The following is a 13,799-nucleotide window of genomic DNA, read 5'->3' as shown; positions in this document are numbered from 1 at the left end:
AAAATGCTTTGAGACCCCTGGCTGAAAGTCTATGAATGGAGAGGTACTGGAGACAGTTGTGGGCTGTAACCCCCTTGTGAGTGGAAATAGGACTTTATTGTCCACTGCACTACTACATTATGTCAGTAAGTTCCACAGAGGCTGTGATATGTGATTTGATCATAGGATCCCACAGTCTCATTCCTGCAGAACCACTGACTTGAGTCAGTGGGAGTTGGGTAAATCACTTGGCTCTCTCCTGCTTTGAATAAAAACTGGGAACGATGCTGCAAAACCAACTGAGCCTGAGATTTTGCACCATCGTTCCCAGTTTTTATTCAAGGCAGGAGAGAGCCAAGTGATTTACTCAGCTCACAGTGACTCAAGTCAGTGGCTCTGGTCTGAAATCAACATCCTTCTTGAATGGTGAGCAACAGTCTAGAGCCAGGATTTCACTAGCAGTCACAGTAGTATTCCTACTCCAGCTTCCCCTGTTTATACATCCAAAGGATGGCATTATCCCTTTTGGCCCCAGTGTTGCACTGGGAGCACATGTTCAGTTGATTTTTCAACATGGCCCCCAAGTCTTTTTCAGACTTATCACTTCCCAAGATAGAGTCCCCCATCCTGTAAGTGTGGCCTGCATTCTTTGATCCTAGATGTAAACATTTACATTTGGCATTATTAAAACACACATTGTTTGCTTGTGCTCACCTTACCACGTGATCCAGTTTTCTCTGTATCAGTGACCTTCCCTCCTCATTATTTACCACTTCTCCAATCTTTATCATCTGCAAACTTTATCAGTAATGTTATTGTTTACTTCCAGGTAAATTGCCAAAAAGGATAAATAGCTTAGAGCCAAGAACTGATCCCTGCAGGACTCCATTAGAAACATACCCGCTCGCTGATGATTTGCTGTATAGTTACATTGAGACCTAGAAGGTAGCCAGTTTTTAATCCATTTAAAGTGTGCCATTTTGATTGTGTATCATATAGTTTCTTAAAGTATTGTGCAGTACTAAGCCAAATGCCTTGCAGAAGTCTATTACATCAACACTGTTACCTTTATCATCAGACTTAAACTGTCTTTTTTTGATGAGATTACAAGATCTATTTTCCACAGACCTACATTGATTGACATTATTACCTTCCTTTAAATTCTTTATTAATAGAGTTCTGTGTCAGCAGTTCTGTTATTTTTCATGGGATCAATATCAGGCTGACAGACTTATAATTATCTGGGTTGTCCCATTTACCCTTTTAAAATATTGGCACAACATTAGCTTTCTTTCAGTCCTCTGGAACTTCCCCAGTGTTCCAAGAATTATTGAAAAAAAATCAATATTAATTGTTCAGAGAGGTCCTTAGATAGTTCTTTTAAAACTGTTGGATGCACATTATATGAACCTAATTTTTAAAATGTCTAATTTTAGTAGCAGCTGTTGGACATCCTCATTACTGTTGGAATGGAAAATATTTCATAGTTATGATATACCTGCACCATCTAGCTTTTTTCCAAATACAGAAAAATATTTATTGAATACTGCTGCCTTCTCTGCCTTATTATTGACTGTTCTATTTCCATCTAGTAATGGACACATACCATTGTTAGGATTCCTTTTGTTCCTAATATTCTCAAATTCCTTCTTATTGTCCTTAATTCTGCTAGCCATAGCTTTCTCCTTGCATTCTTTTTCTTCCCTTATCAATTTTCTACAGTTCCTAACTTCTGATGTGTATTCTTTAAATCAATTTCCCCCTTCTTCCATCTGTTATATCTATCTATAAATATAGATAGATTAAAATATGCTTCTCTCCCTCCCTCTCTCTCTCTCTCTCTCTATATATATATATATATGCTTTCACTTCTCTTCAAAGCCAGGTTGGGTTTTTTTTAACCCGTGTGGCCTTCTTTCTCATTTGTGGCTTTTTATGCATCTAGTAAGACGTTCTTAAACAGTTCCCAATCATTATTCACATTTGTGTGTTTAATTTTTTTCTCACAACTGATTTGACCCAATTGTTTTCAACTTTGTGAAACTGGCCCTTTCTAAAAGCACCAACTGTATATGTTATTAGTTTGGACTTTTATTTTTTTTCACCTAACAAATGTAATCAAGTCACTATCACTTTCACCTAAGCTACTTTTAGTTCTGTGATCAATTACTATTTATCTGTTAAGATGAGGTCTAATATAGAATTTTCCCATGTTTGATGTAATACTTTTTGAGTTAGGAAATTGACATCTGTAAAACTTGTAGAAATTCCAAGGACATTTTATTGAGACTTCCAGCATATATCATTCAGATTGAAGTCACTTATGAGAACTCTGCTTTTTTCCTACACATTATGGATGGGTACTTACATATGTTAGCCATTGCATTTATCTTGGAAAGGGCTTAAAAAGTGATAATGGTAAAATACAAATAAAAAACACATAGCACATTCTTTAAAGATTTCACACAGGTTTTTTTTACTACAAAACAAGCAACAAAATTTTTTCACTACAAGGTGAGAAGTATTGTATCATTAGAAGATTTTTCATGCACCCAAAAGTCATCTTTACACAAGTGCAATTCACAGCTGAGAATTATTGGTGCAAATATCACAATCAAATGCACAAGCAGCTCACAAAAGAATTAAACAAAAGTCCAAGTTCTAATGACGTATTGTTTGTATTCCAAACTTCCACTTCATTCAATCTTGCCACATCTGTAACTCAAAACTTCACTCTAAGAAACTGTTTGGGGACTGCTAGGAAAGAGGGAAAAATCTGTAGAAAATATTGTAGGCTCTTTACTAATTGTGTTCTGTTAGTCTTAAAGGTGCCACAGGACCCTCTGTTGCTTTTTACAGATTCAGACTAATACGGCTACCCCTCTGATACTAATTGTGTGTTACCCCAAAATATATTCAACATCCCAATCTCTGCGCCAGCTTCTAGCCTGAAAAAATGACTGGAATGTCACATGGAAACTTATTGCTCATACTTTCCTTTGGGGAAAAAAAAAAACCAGACGTTTCATCCCACATTAGTTAATATCAACATGTCACATGATCAAGAGGTTCTAGTCTCATGTAACCCCTAATACGGGTTAGGTGTGAGTACCTCTAAGTAGAGGCACCCCAGTCTAAGGGCACTTGAAATACACGGCAAATATTTACAAAAATGGCTGAAGCCATTTTGGTGCCTTCATATAAAATACAAACAGAAGAAAAATGACGAACATTTTCTCAGACCATTCTTTCCATTCAAGTTACCTTAAGTCTGCACCCATTTGTCTACTAAATCTGGAGAAATTAATCTTTGTGGTCCACACTTCATTTTCAAGGTGGTCCTTGCAAGACCCCAGTGGTAAATAGCACGACTATGCATCTGTACAAAAGCAAGACTCCGCAAAGGGGGCAAACACACATTTTAAAATATATTAGTTAATAAAAAGTGCTGCAAAGCTTCACATTGATCAAGCTGTTTGGCCTCTACCATGTTGTCCATTCCATTTTGTGAGAATTCAATGTATACAAGGGATGGATACCAGATCTGGGGTGAATAACATGAATGGTGGGTGGCACTATTTTAGCACAGTGAACATGAATTAGTTTCCAAGACACATCTTTATCTGTCACTATCCTGTGGCCTTGGAACCAGTCTCAATGCCATTTTGAGGTTATGGGTGGGGGAGAAGACAGAGAAAAGGGGATGTAACAATAGTACTAAAGCCACTGGTAGCTTCTCCCTTGGATAATCAATCATATCTGTGCAATAAACTCAGACTTTGCCATTCCAGGCCTTTGGACCCCTTTCAACAATAATTCATTAGAAATACTTAGCATCTTTATGGCACTTTACATCTTCAGAGCTTTGCATAACCTTAACTATGGTCCCCCTGTAATTAATGTTCTCAGACACAGGGCTCCCTCATGGCAGTAAGTCTGAGTGATGCCACTCAGGGCTTTATATTCACAATCACATCAAATGGTTACATACAGTCAAAACCGGATGTTTTATTAGCTAAACAGCAGGTCAGCTGAAAAAACAAAACAAAACCCACAACAGTATAAAAAGAGAAAATCTAGTGCAAATAAAGCCAAAGGGGAAAAAAAAACCAATCCAAATGTAGACTCCTACAGTTCAGTAATATAACTTTTGCTGTACCATTTACATGGATCCAATTCATATTCATTGTTTCAACATTTCCCAGTGTCTCCCATAGAACCATTGTTTGAACCGATTGACCTGAAGTGGGGGACTCCATTCAATATTTTAAATAGGTTGGCAGGATATATAAAAGTATACATTTGTACTTAGTTGTTTTGACTAGAACTGAAATATAAAAGTAAAAGAATTCGGCATGGATTCCTGAAGTCTGTCCCCCCAGGCATGTAACATTATTAAATCGTGCTCTAGCCAGCTGTGTCCACGAAGACAAAAGGTGCAACTACATTCAGGCTGTATTACAGTCATGTTGACCTATTTGAATTCACCAGATAGTACTTTAAAAATTCTAAAACTGGCCTTTCTCTCCAAAAACAGTGCATCCTCAACACTACGAGAATCTGAAAATATGGGGCTTAAGCAATGCATGCAAGCGCTACTTTAATTTCATTCTGTGGTGAGTCAGTATGTACAGATTTTTAAGCTATCCTCCCTTCTTATTAGGCAAACCCTCATTGGTCTTTTAAATGTACATTGACGGAGCCAGGGATATGTGTCTGAAGTCCATTGTTTAGAAAGAGAATTCCCCTCCCCTCCCCCAGTCATAAAAATTGTAGCCCATGCTTCTAGTGGTCACTTTTGTTGGTATTACAGTAGCACACATTATGCACACACCTGATTCTGAACCATCAGGGTAAAGGGGGGATATGATTGACGTCTATAAAATCATGACTGGTGTGGAGAAAGTAAATAAGGAAGTGTTGTTTACTCATAACACAAGGACTAGGGGTCACCCAATGAAATTAATAGGCAGCAGGTTTAAAGCAAACAAAAGGAAGTATTTCTTCACACAATGCACAGTCAACCTGTGGAACTCCTTACCAGAGGATGTTGTGAAGGCCAAGTCTATAACAGGGTTCAAAAAAGAACTAGATAAATTCATGGATGATAGGTCCATCAATGGCTATTAGCCAGGAGGGGCAGGGATGGTGTCCCTAGCCTCTGTTTGCTAGAAGCTGGGAATGGGTGACAGGGGATGGATCACTTGATGATTCCCTGTTCTGTTCATTCCCACTGGGGCACCTGGCATTGGCCACTGTTGAAAGACAGGATACTGGGCTAGATGGACCTTTGGTCTGACCCAGTGGCAAAGGTTCCAAGTTAATCTTTGAGTCCTCACCTCCAATCCTAGCTCTCAGCGTAACAGCGATCAGAGCATAAACACCACAGCGACTGGTGCCCTACGAAAACCTGAGATTGACAGATACTGTTGTTCTACACAAGGGTTTTCAGTCTTATTTAACAGCTGTGCTCAAGTACAGTTTGAACGTGGTTTTGGCCAGGGCTGGAATGGATTTTGGCTGGCTGTGTGGGTTACAAAAAACCCTTTGGTACAGGTAGAAATGGAAGCAAGAACTTATTATTTCAGTTTAGTTATAACGTGATTTGGCCCCATCCATACTCATGGGCCAAACCATGATAAAGCCCCATTTGGCCCAAAACTGAGTTTGGACCAGGCTTATATATAGTTCTTAAAACAGTTAAATCCTGTGCAGGCCAGGACAAAACAAAGGGATTTTCTCCAGTGGAGTAATATTAAGCAGAGTTTGTAGGGCACATGGCATTGCTTCATACAGCCAATGACAACGGTCAGACAACAAAAAGAAGTAGAAATCTTTGCTATCTCAAGACCACTCCAAGAGATCCCAAACCTACAGCTGCTGCAGTATGATTGGAACATTTAAGACTGAGGTATCAACTTCAATTTATTAGAGATGGCAAGAGCACGCACATGTCTGGTTTAGGACATGAAATTCCATTTGGAGTCTTCAGCTGGGTTTACGCTAGCCTCTTTTCCCCTTAAAGATCTCTCACGCTTGCTAACAGGCAGCAGCTAGCATAGGCAGAGTTCTAGGTCCCCACCAGCTTTTAACCATCTCATCTAACCCTCTTCAGAGCAAGTCTACAGTCCGTGGTAAGAACGCTAGCATGGCTTCACTGGGGGCCATTATCTACAGCCGCTGCCTTCTGTTCACGAAGGTCAGTTTCTACGAGTGTAGGTAGCACTGAAACTACGAATAGCTGGAACTTGCAACCCATTCAGCAATGTCTTAATAATAAAGCAAGGGATGCTTTTAATTACTTACGATGGTGTGAACTTGCTTTAGCCTTGGATAAGGGTTTCTAGCTAGATGTGCTGCTTTTTAGATAAACAGCACCTCATCCTCTGTGCTTAATCAGGCAAAATTCCCAAGGAAGTCACTGGTGGTTTTGTCTGAGTAAGGGTGGGAGGGGAGAAGGCTTGGTGCAGAAGCAGCTGGACACACAAATGGAAAGACTGGATAGCTTTTCGTTCTGGGTGAAACTCCCCTCTACACAGAGGGCTGGCAAAAGGCCTATGAACCACTGAAGCCCTGTAAATAGCGATGTAAGAGGTGCACCTGCCTTGTACAGGCTTTACAAAGTCTTCGAAAAATCACAGAACAACCTGAGCCGCTATTAAAAGCCCCCACAGGAAATAAAGAGACAGGAAAGAGAGTTGTGTGGTGTCTAGCTGAGAGTGATTACTTACCCACTTCTTAGGTGAAAAAGATCAAACACTCTCTCTGCTGTAAATTGTTTTATACCCTTTGTGCATCAGCTTGTTTTGTTATGGGTTAATGCCACGTTTGCATTGCTTAAAAAAAAAAAAGAGTTCTGCTTATTTACATGTAAAGGTCGAGAGTGCATGCTGGTTGGATGGCCAAATCATCCCAATTTCATTGTAAATATTCTGCTTTCACTACATATTATTTAATACTTCAAGATTCAGGCATTTTAATTAAATCTTTGTGCCCAAGTGTATGCAATGCAAGATTGGATACATACCTGAGAATATTCTTGCCACAGATATTCAGTTACACCTAGTCTGCAAAGAAGTGGTGTTATCCTTGACTCACATTTAAAAAAAATATAAATATACCAAGAAACATGTTTGTTATCATCAATGCATGAAGTGTTACATAGGTCTGAACAAGGAGCTTTTTCCAGAGTCTGACATCATGTAAAGGCTGTGGATAGAAAAGGAGTTACTACAAAGAAAATAGATTTGTTAATACATTGTTAGTTGGCCACTGTGAAGAGCTGGTCTCCTAGAAAACCAGTTTTAAAGTTGCAGTGTTCTTTCTTTTTATAAACACAGCAGATTTCCTAGTGTGACTCACTCATTCCTTTTTGGCCTGTATGGGGGAGTTAAGTACCCATCTCCTACTGAAAGTCAATGAGAACTGGGCACCTAACTGCCCTCTGTGCCTTTGACAATATCTTGTCCTACATTTCCTGCATGATTCCCAAGAATTCAGAACCACGGTATTTGCTAAAGGTAGTGCTGTTTTGTCAGGTTAGGCACCGGGGTCTGATGCTTCCCAACTTACACCCTGTGCGGTTGTCATTTATGCCTGCACAAAGTGAGCACAAAATGGGTTTAAGATCACCAAGTCACAGTGGTGTCCTCCTAATAAAACGAAGGGCTGCCTTGGCTACTGACAGTTCTCATTGCCTTCCTCCAGTGCTGCTTCAGTTCTCATGCTCACCACTGGCAGCCTGGTGGTACAGAAAGAAACTGGGCTGTTAAAGGTGGGCTTTCGGTGGGGGGTGGGGAGAGGGGAACTGTTAGAAATATGTGACCTCCACTTCCTTTTCTGGGAAAGCAACACTATCAAGGGAAGTGGTTCTACCTAAAGCTCATGTCACTGGTGAGAGTTGGCAAAAACAGGACAAATTCATCCCGGGTAATTAAATGGAGTTTCACCAGAGATTAATCTGGCCCAATGCACTTAGCACACATATCCACACTTGTACTGAGGAGACCAGCTCTTTCAGTCCAAAATCTGCTCTGTTTCAGCAGACAGAGTACATCACATTGCAATAGTTATTACACAAGTGGCGCGCTATGCTGGCTCGGGCTAGCTGATACCACTGCATGTGTCTGGGGTAGAATCAAGGTACCTTTGCATTAAACTGCTATCAACAGAGTTCATCATTTAAAAAAAACACAACTGAAGGCGAAAAGAGCCTGGGTTTGGTTACACATCAGAGGTCCGGATGTTCTCATCATCCAGGTTAAACGCAAATGGCTTCTCTTTAATGTGCTGGGGTTCAGATCTGTGCCGTACACGCCTCTGCTGCATGGCTCCAGTATCACACTCTGTGAATGAGGGCACAAACACTGAGTCTCTCATATGCCCAGTCATCTCCTCTATCATGGGCTGCTTCCCTCCTGGCTGCGGCACTGGTGTCCAAGGCTGCCAGGATGGGGTGGAAGGGGTTTTGCAGAGTGCTTTCCTCTCGTCCCCGGGCTGTCTCATTCGGGGCAAGGAGGGGATCAAGGAGCTTGAAAGATTGGAGCACCCAGGCCTGCTCATAGAAGAAATGGATCTTGCAAAGGACATTTCCTGCAAAAAGACAGGCAGAGCAGAGGGGGAAAGATGGGAGTTAGTTCCTGTAGAAATTGCTCTAAGCATCCTGGAGGACGATTCTAGAGATCAGGAATTTAGCACTGTATATGCTTCAGGCTTCAAGGCAAGGACAAGAGAATTAAGTGAACTATGCAAATCTGAGTTCAGTTAGCTTTTGGTGTTGCTGAATCTTTTGCCCAGGCTTCAGGGAGCATTGCTGCATAGCCAAGCCGGACTGAATGATTCCTCCTAAGTTCTTGTTGTTGTTTTTTAAACTTTTTTTGGACGAGTGGTAGACAAATACAGAGACAGCAGGGTCTCATCCTGGAAACTGACTAATTCACTGAACATTTGCACAAGCCACTAAATAAATCACATCAGCTTAAAAATAATGGATCTTTAATTGATGCTAAATGTGAAGAGGAAAGGATATGACCTACCCTTGGGCGGCTTTTCAGGGCCTGCATCGCCTCTGTGATTGCTTTGATCCAGCTGTGCATATCCTCAGGGCTGTCTGCCTGCAAAACATACCAGCCAAAAATGAGATTTCTGCCTGCATTTTACAAGTCACTTGGAGCAGCAACAGTTCAACTACACTATTCAGGGGGTCTGGCTAGTGCATCTCTGATGTTAACAAGTACCACATATAGAGCATGTCACAAGCTTTCCTTAGGTCGTATATCTTATGACCTAATTCAGCCCAGATCTATTTTATAAATAAAAACCCTGCTCAATTTCTGTGCAATTGCTTCACATGTCATTAGGATTTCACCCCACTCGGAAAGTCAAGAAATGTACCAAAAAGGCTTGACTTTTGATTACATTTATGAGACAATCTTCAGGGGTGAGCAAATCATGCTTAGCCTGACTTCTAAGGTATCCAAACCCAACAGCTTAGGAAATCAGCACATATTGGGCCCTCAGGAGGCACTCGACACTCTGCAGGATCAGATCCATTAATAGCAGCTCGCTGCTGTAATTCTCCTACAGGGTGATTTTTGTCTGATGAGACAACACCATATGGCCAACCTCTTTAAAAAATAACAAAACAAAACAGGGCTATTTTCCCCCCCCAAAAAACCACAAAATGTAAGTTACAAACCAACTCCACCAGGGGGCAAGAGCTATACAAAGAATGCAGTGAGCAGAGACATTTCAGTAAGCATGGCCTCCTCACCCGCCCCCACACCAACCTAGGGAAACAGTCTTTAAAAAACATGAGATCTCCCCCTCCCCCGTCCGCCCAGGGGAGGAAGCGCAGTCCAGGCTGGGCAAAGCATTAGAAAATAGACTGTAGGGAACCGTCCTGCACCACCCCCTGAAGGAGGGATATGAGGAGACCAAACAGGCTTTTCTATCTCCGATTGTTGCGGTCCCACTGCAGTCCCGATCTGGGCCAGAGGACAAGAGGCACAGTGCTGTATTTTGCTGTCCTGCAGGAGACTGGTATTCAGGTCCCACGCTCCCATGTCAGCAGGGGTTTGGGGCTTTGCAGTTGTAGTTTATTCAGTCCCGGCATGGCAGGAGGCACCTTATGTTGCTTTCGGGGAGCAGCTGGAGACCATACTGGAGCCAAGACGCACCCACATATAAACTAAGGCTGAGCCTGTCAGCTGAAGCAGAAGCTGATCAAGGCCAGTGATTTTCCAGGCCAAACTGAATTCTGTGTTTCTGTGCTGCAGAGGGATAGCTCAGTGGTTTGAGCCTTGGCTTGCTAAACCCAGGGTTGTGAGTTCAATCCTTGAGGGGGACATTTAGGGATCTGGGGCAAAAATCTGTCTAGGGATTGGTCCTACTTTGAGCAGGGGGTTGGACTAGATGACCTCCTGAGGTCCCTTCCCACCCTGATAGTCTATGATAATAAAATTCTATGATAATAAGAACCTCCCCCCATGGCTCTGCACAGGCAGAGGACCTTTCGGGGGGGCCCCAAAGACCAGGCACTCTCCTGATTACAGTGGTTCTCTCTCTGCTAGGTAAACTCCTTTCTCCGACATACACAAACCATAGCCAGGCTCCCAGAGAACAAAATCCTGCAGAGCAGCCACAGGCAAGAGCGTTGCATGCTCAGACCTTCTGGGTTCTCTGGATTCTAGCCCAGTTATGAACAAGGTGGGATCTGGAAGGGCATTTTGGAGACTGACGTGCACACAGACGCCCGAGGTGGAAAAGGCGGGTGATGTGAATTGGAGAGGCTGAGCAATAGCTGGGCCCTGCAGAGCTCCTGCTTTGCAAAGGCTCATATTTGGATTCTGGAGCCTGCACTTTATGCTTCAAAAACGGAGATGATACAACTGCCTGGCATCTGGCTTTACAAGCTGAAGCAATAACCAGTCTGCAGAGCAAAATCAGGCAGCTTGTTAGATGAGTCCATGATCTTGTCTATGGGAGGAAACTGATTGGCACAGCTATAGCTCCCAAGTGGAGACTATTTTGGAGCAACAGTGATTTTTATTCCAGAGTAATCAGTCTGCTTCCAAAGCAGAGTAATAATTCTGGAATAAAAGTGACATTTATTCCAGAATACAGTATCCACACAGGGAGCCATTGCAGAATAGCTATTGCAAAACAGCTTATTTGTAATAGCTATGCAAGTCAATTTCCCAATGTAGACAAGGCCAGAGAGAGGGTTTGACGCTCTGTTCACCATGGCAGCCTGCTCTCCACAAGTAAGCGTTCCCTGCGGAAGGGTTCACGCTGGGAGGAAACACACCGAGGATAAAGATGTGCCCTTCTCCGACAAGCACTAGGGATGATTCCCCTCTTGACTTCCAGACCGCTTCATAATCCCTACCACTGGTACTGCAGAGGGAGGCTGGCCAGTGAAAACAAGTCGGGGGTGGTGCTTTCCTACAAGGAGTTGGCTGCCTGTTTGCTTCTCACATGTAGCTAAACACATTCATGCATCAAGAAGGCAACGCCAAGGGGTCTCCAGGGAGCCCCCAAGATATTTTCCTTTAAAGATGTCACTCGCTTGGTGTGGCAGAGCAAACACACAAACTTATCTGCTGCCCTAAACCCTGACATCACCACCCCACACTCTGCCTCAGCACCCCAGCCTTGGCCTATAGGGAGCGTGAACCAATCGTTCCTGGGGTCAGAGGGGAACGGAGTCGCTCCAGCCCTTGGTCTCTCTGCCAAGATGTCCCACGTGGGGGCTGAGTGGAGGTGGTGATTTTTGTGATGGAGTTGCCTGTCTGACCAGAAATGGGGCTGAGACACACCCTGACTCGCCTCACACAGAGGCCCCCGCACAGAGATTTCAGGGTGATGGACATTTAGCTCTGGGCTGTACGAGGCAAGGAGAAGCTGGTGGGCACCTCTAGGGTGATTCAGAAGCTCCACAGGACGCCCAGCTCTGAATGGAGCAAAGACCACAGGGCCCTGAGCAGCTTCTCACATGAGTCGTTCCAGGCAGCAAGATTCCTTGGGGCATGGAGAGCTTCCCTCCGTCGCCTCTTCTCCCACTGCCCCGAGACCTCACCATGCAGCATCTTTCCCTCTGGGGACTCAGCTCTCGCCTCAGTGCCCCTCTTTCAGCCAGCCAGAGGGGGCACTAGATAGCAACATGGGGCACTTCCTCTCCCCACTGACCCCTTACCAGCTGAGAGCAGCCCACTGACCCCTTACCAGCCCGGCAGCGAAGTGCTGAGCAAACACTGGGCTCCCGAACTGGCCAGGCGTAGCGTGGGATTTCCTGCCTCTTGCAGGGGCGAGTGATCTGGATTTTGTCCAAGAGGCAGCTGCAGCTGGCTTAGACCCGCCTGTCTTACACAGGCATTTGCAATGCTCAGGCCAGATACTGCTCAGTTTGAATTATTTTGTTTTGGGGAGCAGCTCAGCGAATAGACTAAATACACCCAAAGCCTCAGAGGCCTGAGTCAGGGGCAGGAGACAAGCTGGGGCAGAAGCTCTCAGAGGTGCACAGATGGGGGCTGCAGAACATGTGTCCCCAAGGGCTGCTGCATCTCTTGGAACTGTTGCAGTGAAAGAAGACAGCTGGTTGTAACTGCTTGGTGGGTGTGCAGTACTCACTGCTTTGCATGGTCTCTGGTGAAAAAAACAACAACACCCATCTGAAGTTGGAGGTGTGTGTGTGTGTGTGTGTGTGTGTGTGTGTGTGTGTGTGTGTGTGTGTGAGAGAGAGAGAATTAGTCTAAGGGTTTGGGGGAGTGAAGTATTGTCTTTAAACTGATGTTCATTTTGAAATTTCTCTGGCAGATTGACACAATGTGTAAATACTACCCAGTGTAGACACACTACAGCTCCCTACCTGTCAGCCCTTTCTTTACTTTCACTCCCTGGAGACTCAGGAGATATTTATATAGCTCTGTTAGAGACTAACAAATTTATTTGGGCATAAGCTTCCGTGGGCTAAAACCCACTTCATCCCACTTAGTCTCTAAGGTGCCACAAGGACTCCTCGTTCTTTTTGCTGATACAGACTAACACAGCTACCACTCTGAAACGTATATAGCTCTGTACGTACAGGGCCAGACTCTTCCTTGCCGTTTACTTCATGTCATCATTAACGCCATTGCAAAGCAGATGTAAAATGCTCCCAAATCGGGATGGTAGCACTCTGCACTAGTGTAAATGACTGTTCAAAAAACAACGTAATGGAGAATCGAGCTGACAGCCTCCCAAGCATTCATTTTGACTGGCGTGGAAAGAAAGAGTTAAGAGGGGCTAGAAGTAGAGGATAACCGGCTGCTATTCATTAATGTTTGCACAGTGCTCCGGAGAGGGAAAGGGAAATATTTGAGCATTATCATTGTGTTAGGATCAGTATTTGCCCTAAAAAGCAGGAAGCAGCCTGCACTGCTGCAAGCCAGACTTCAGTTCACTTTCCATCCTCCACGTGGCACCAGGAGCTGGGAATGATCAACAACCCTGAGGAAGTGAAAGAGGGCTGGCTGATGGACAGCAAACTTCAGGACCAGGACAGTCATAGACTCATAGAATCTCAGGGTTGTAAGAGACCTCAGGAGGTCATCTAGTCCAACCCCCTGCACAAAGCAGGACCAATCCCCCACTAAATCATCCCAGCCAGGGATTTGTCAAGCCTGACCTTAAAAACCTCTAAGGATGGAGATTCCAACATCTCCCTAGGTAACCCATTCCAGTGCTTCACCACCCTCCTAGTAAAAAAGTTTTTCAGTCATGACTTTCTCCATCTGGATTTTCATCTAAGTGTTGGTACTTTTGTGTCTACATGTTTCTTC

General features: G+C 43.6%; 1 protein-coding gene across 2 annotated transcripts in view; it reads right to left on the bottom strand.

Annotated features, from left to right (window-relative positions):
• Window positions 1-2,430: 2,430 nt before the first annotated feature.
• PLEKHA2 (pleckstrin homology domain containing A2) overlaps window positions 2,431-13,799 on the bottom strand; it is a 53,961-nt gene continuing 42,592 nt past the window's right edge. For both annotated transcript variants that reach the window (XM_005286493.5, XM_005286495.5), the window contains exons 11-12: window positions 9,015-9,092; window positions 2,431-8,571 (exon numbers count right to left, since the gene is read on the bottom strand). In XM_005286493.5, coding sequence (XP_005286550.1) covers window positions 8,203-8,571; window positions 9,015-9,092 — 447 coding nt within the window. In that variant the 3' untranslated portion in view covers window positions 2,431-8,202. The remainder of the gene's footprint in view (window positions 8,572-9,014; window positions 9,093-13,799) is intronic.

Source organism: Chrysemys picta, chromosome 2 (genome assembly GCF_011386835.1).
Source record: "Chrysemys picta bellii isolate R12L10 chromosome 2, ASM1138683v2, whole genome shotgun sequence".
Taxonomy (NCBI): Eukaryota; Metazoa; Chordata; order Testudines; family Emydidae; genus Chrysemys; species Chrysemys picta.
This window is presented reverse-complemented; position numbering and strand designations above follow the sequence as displayed.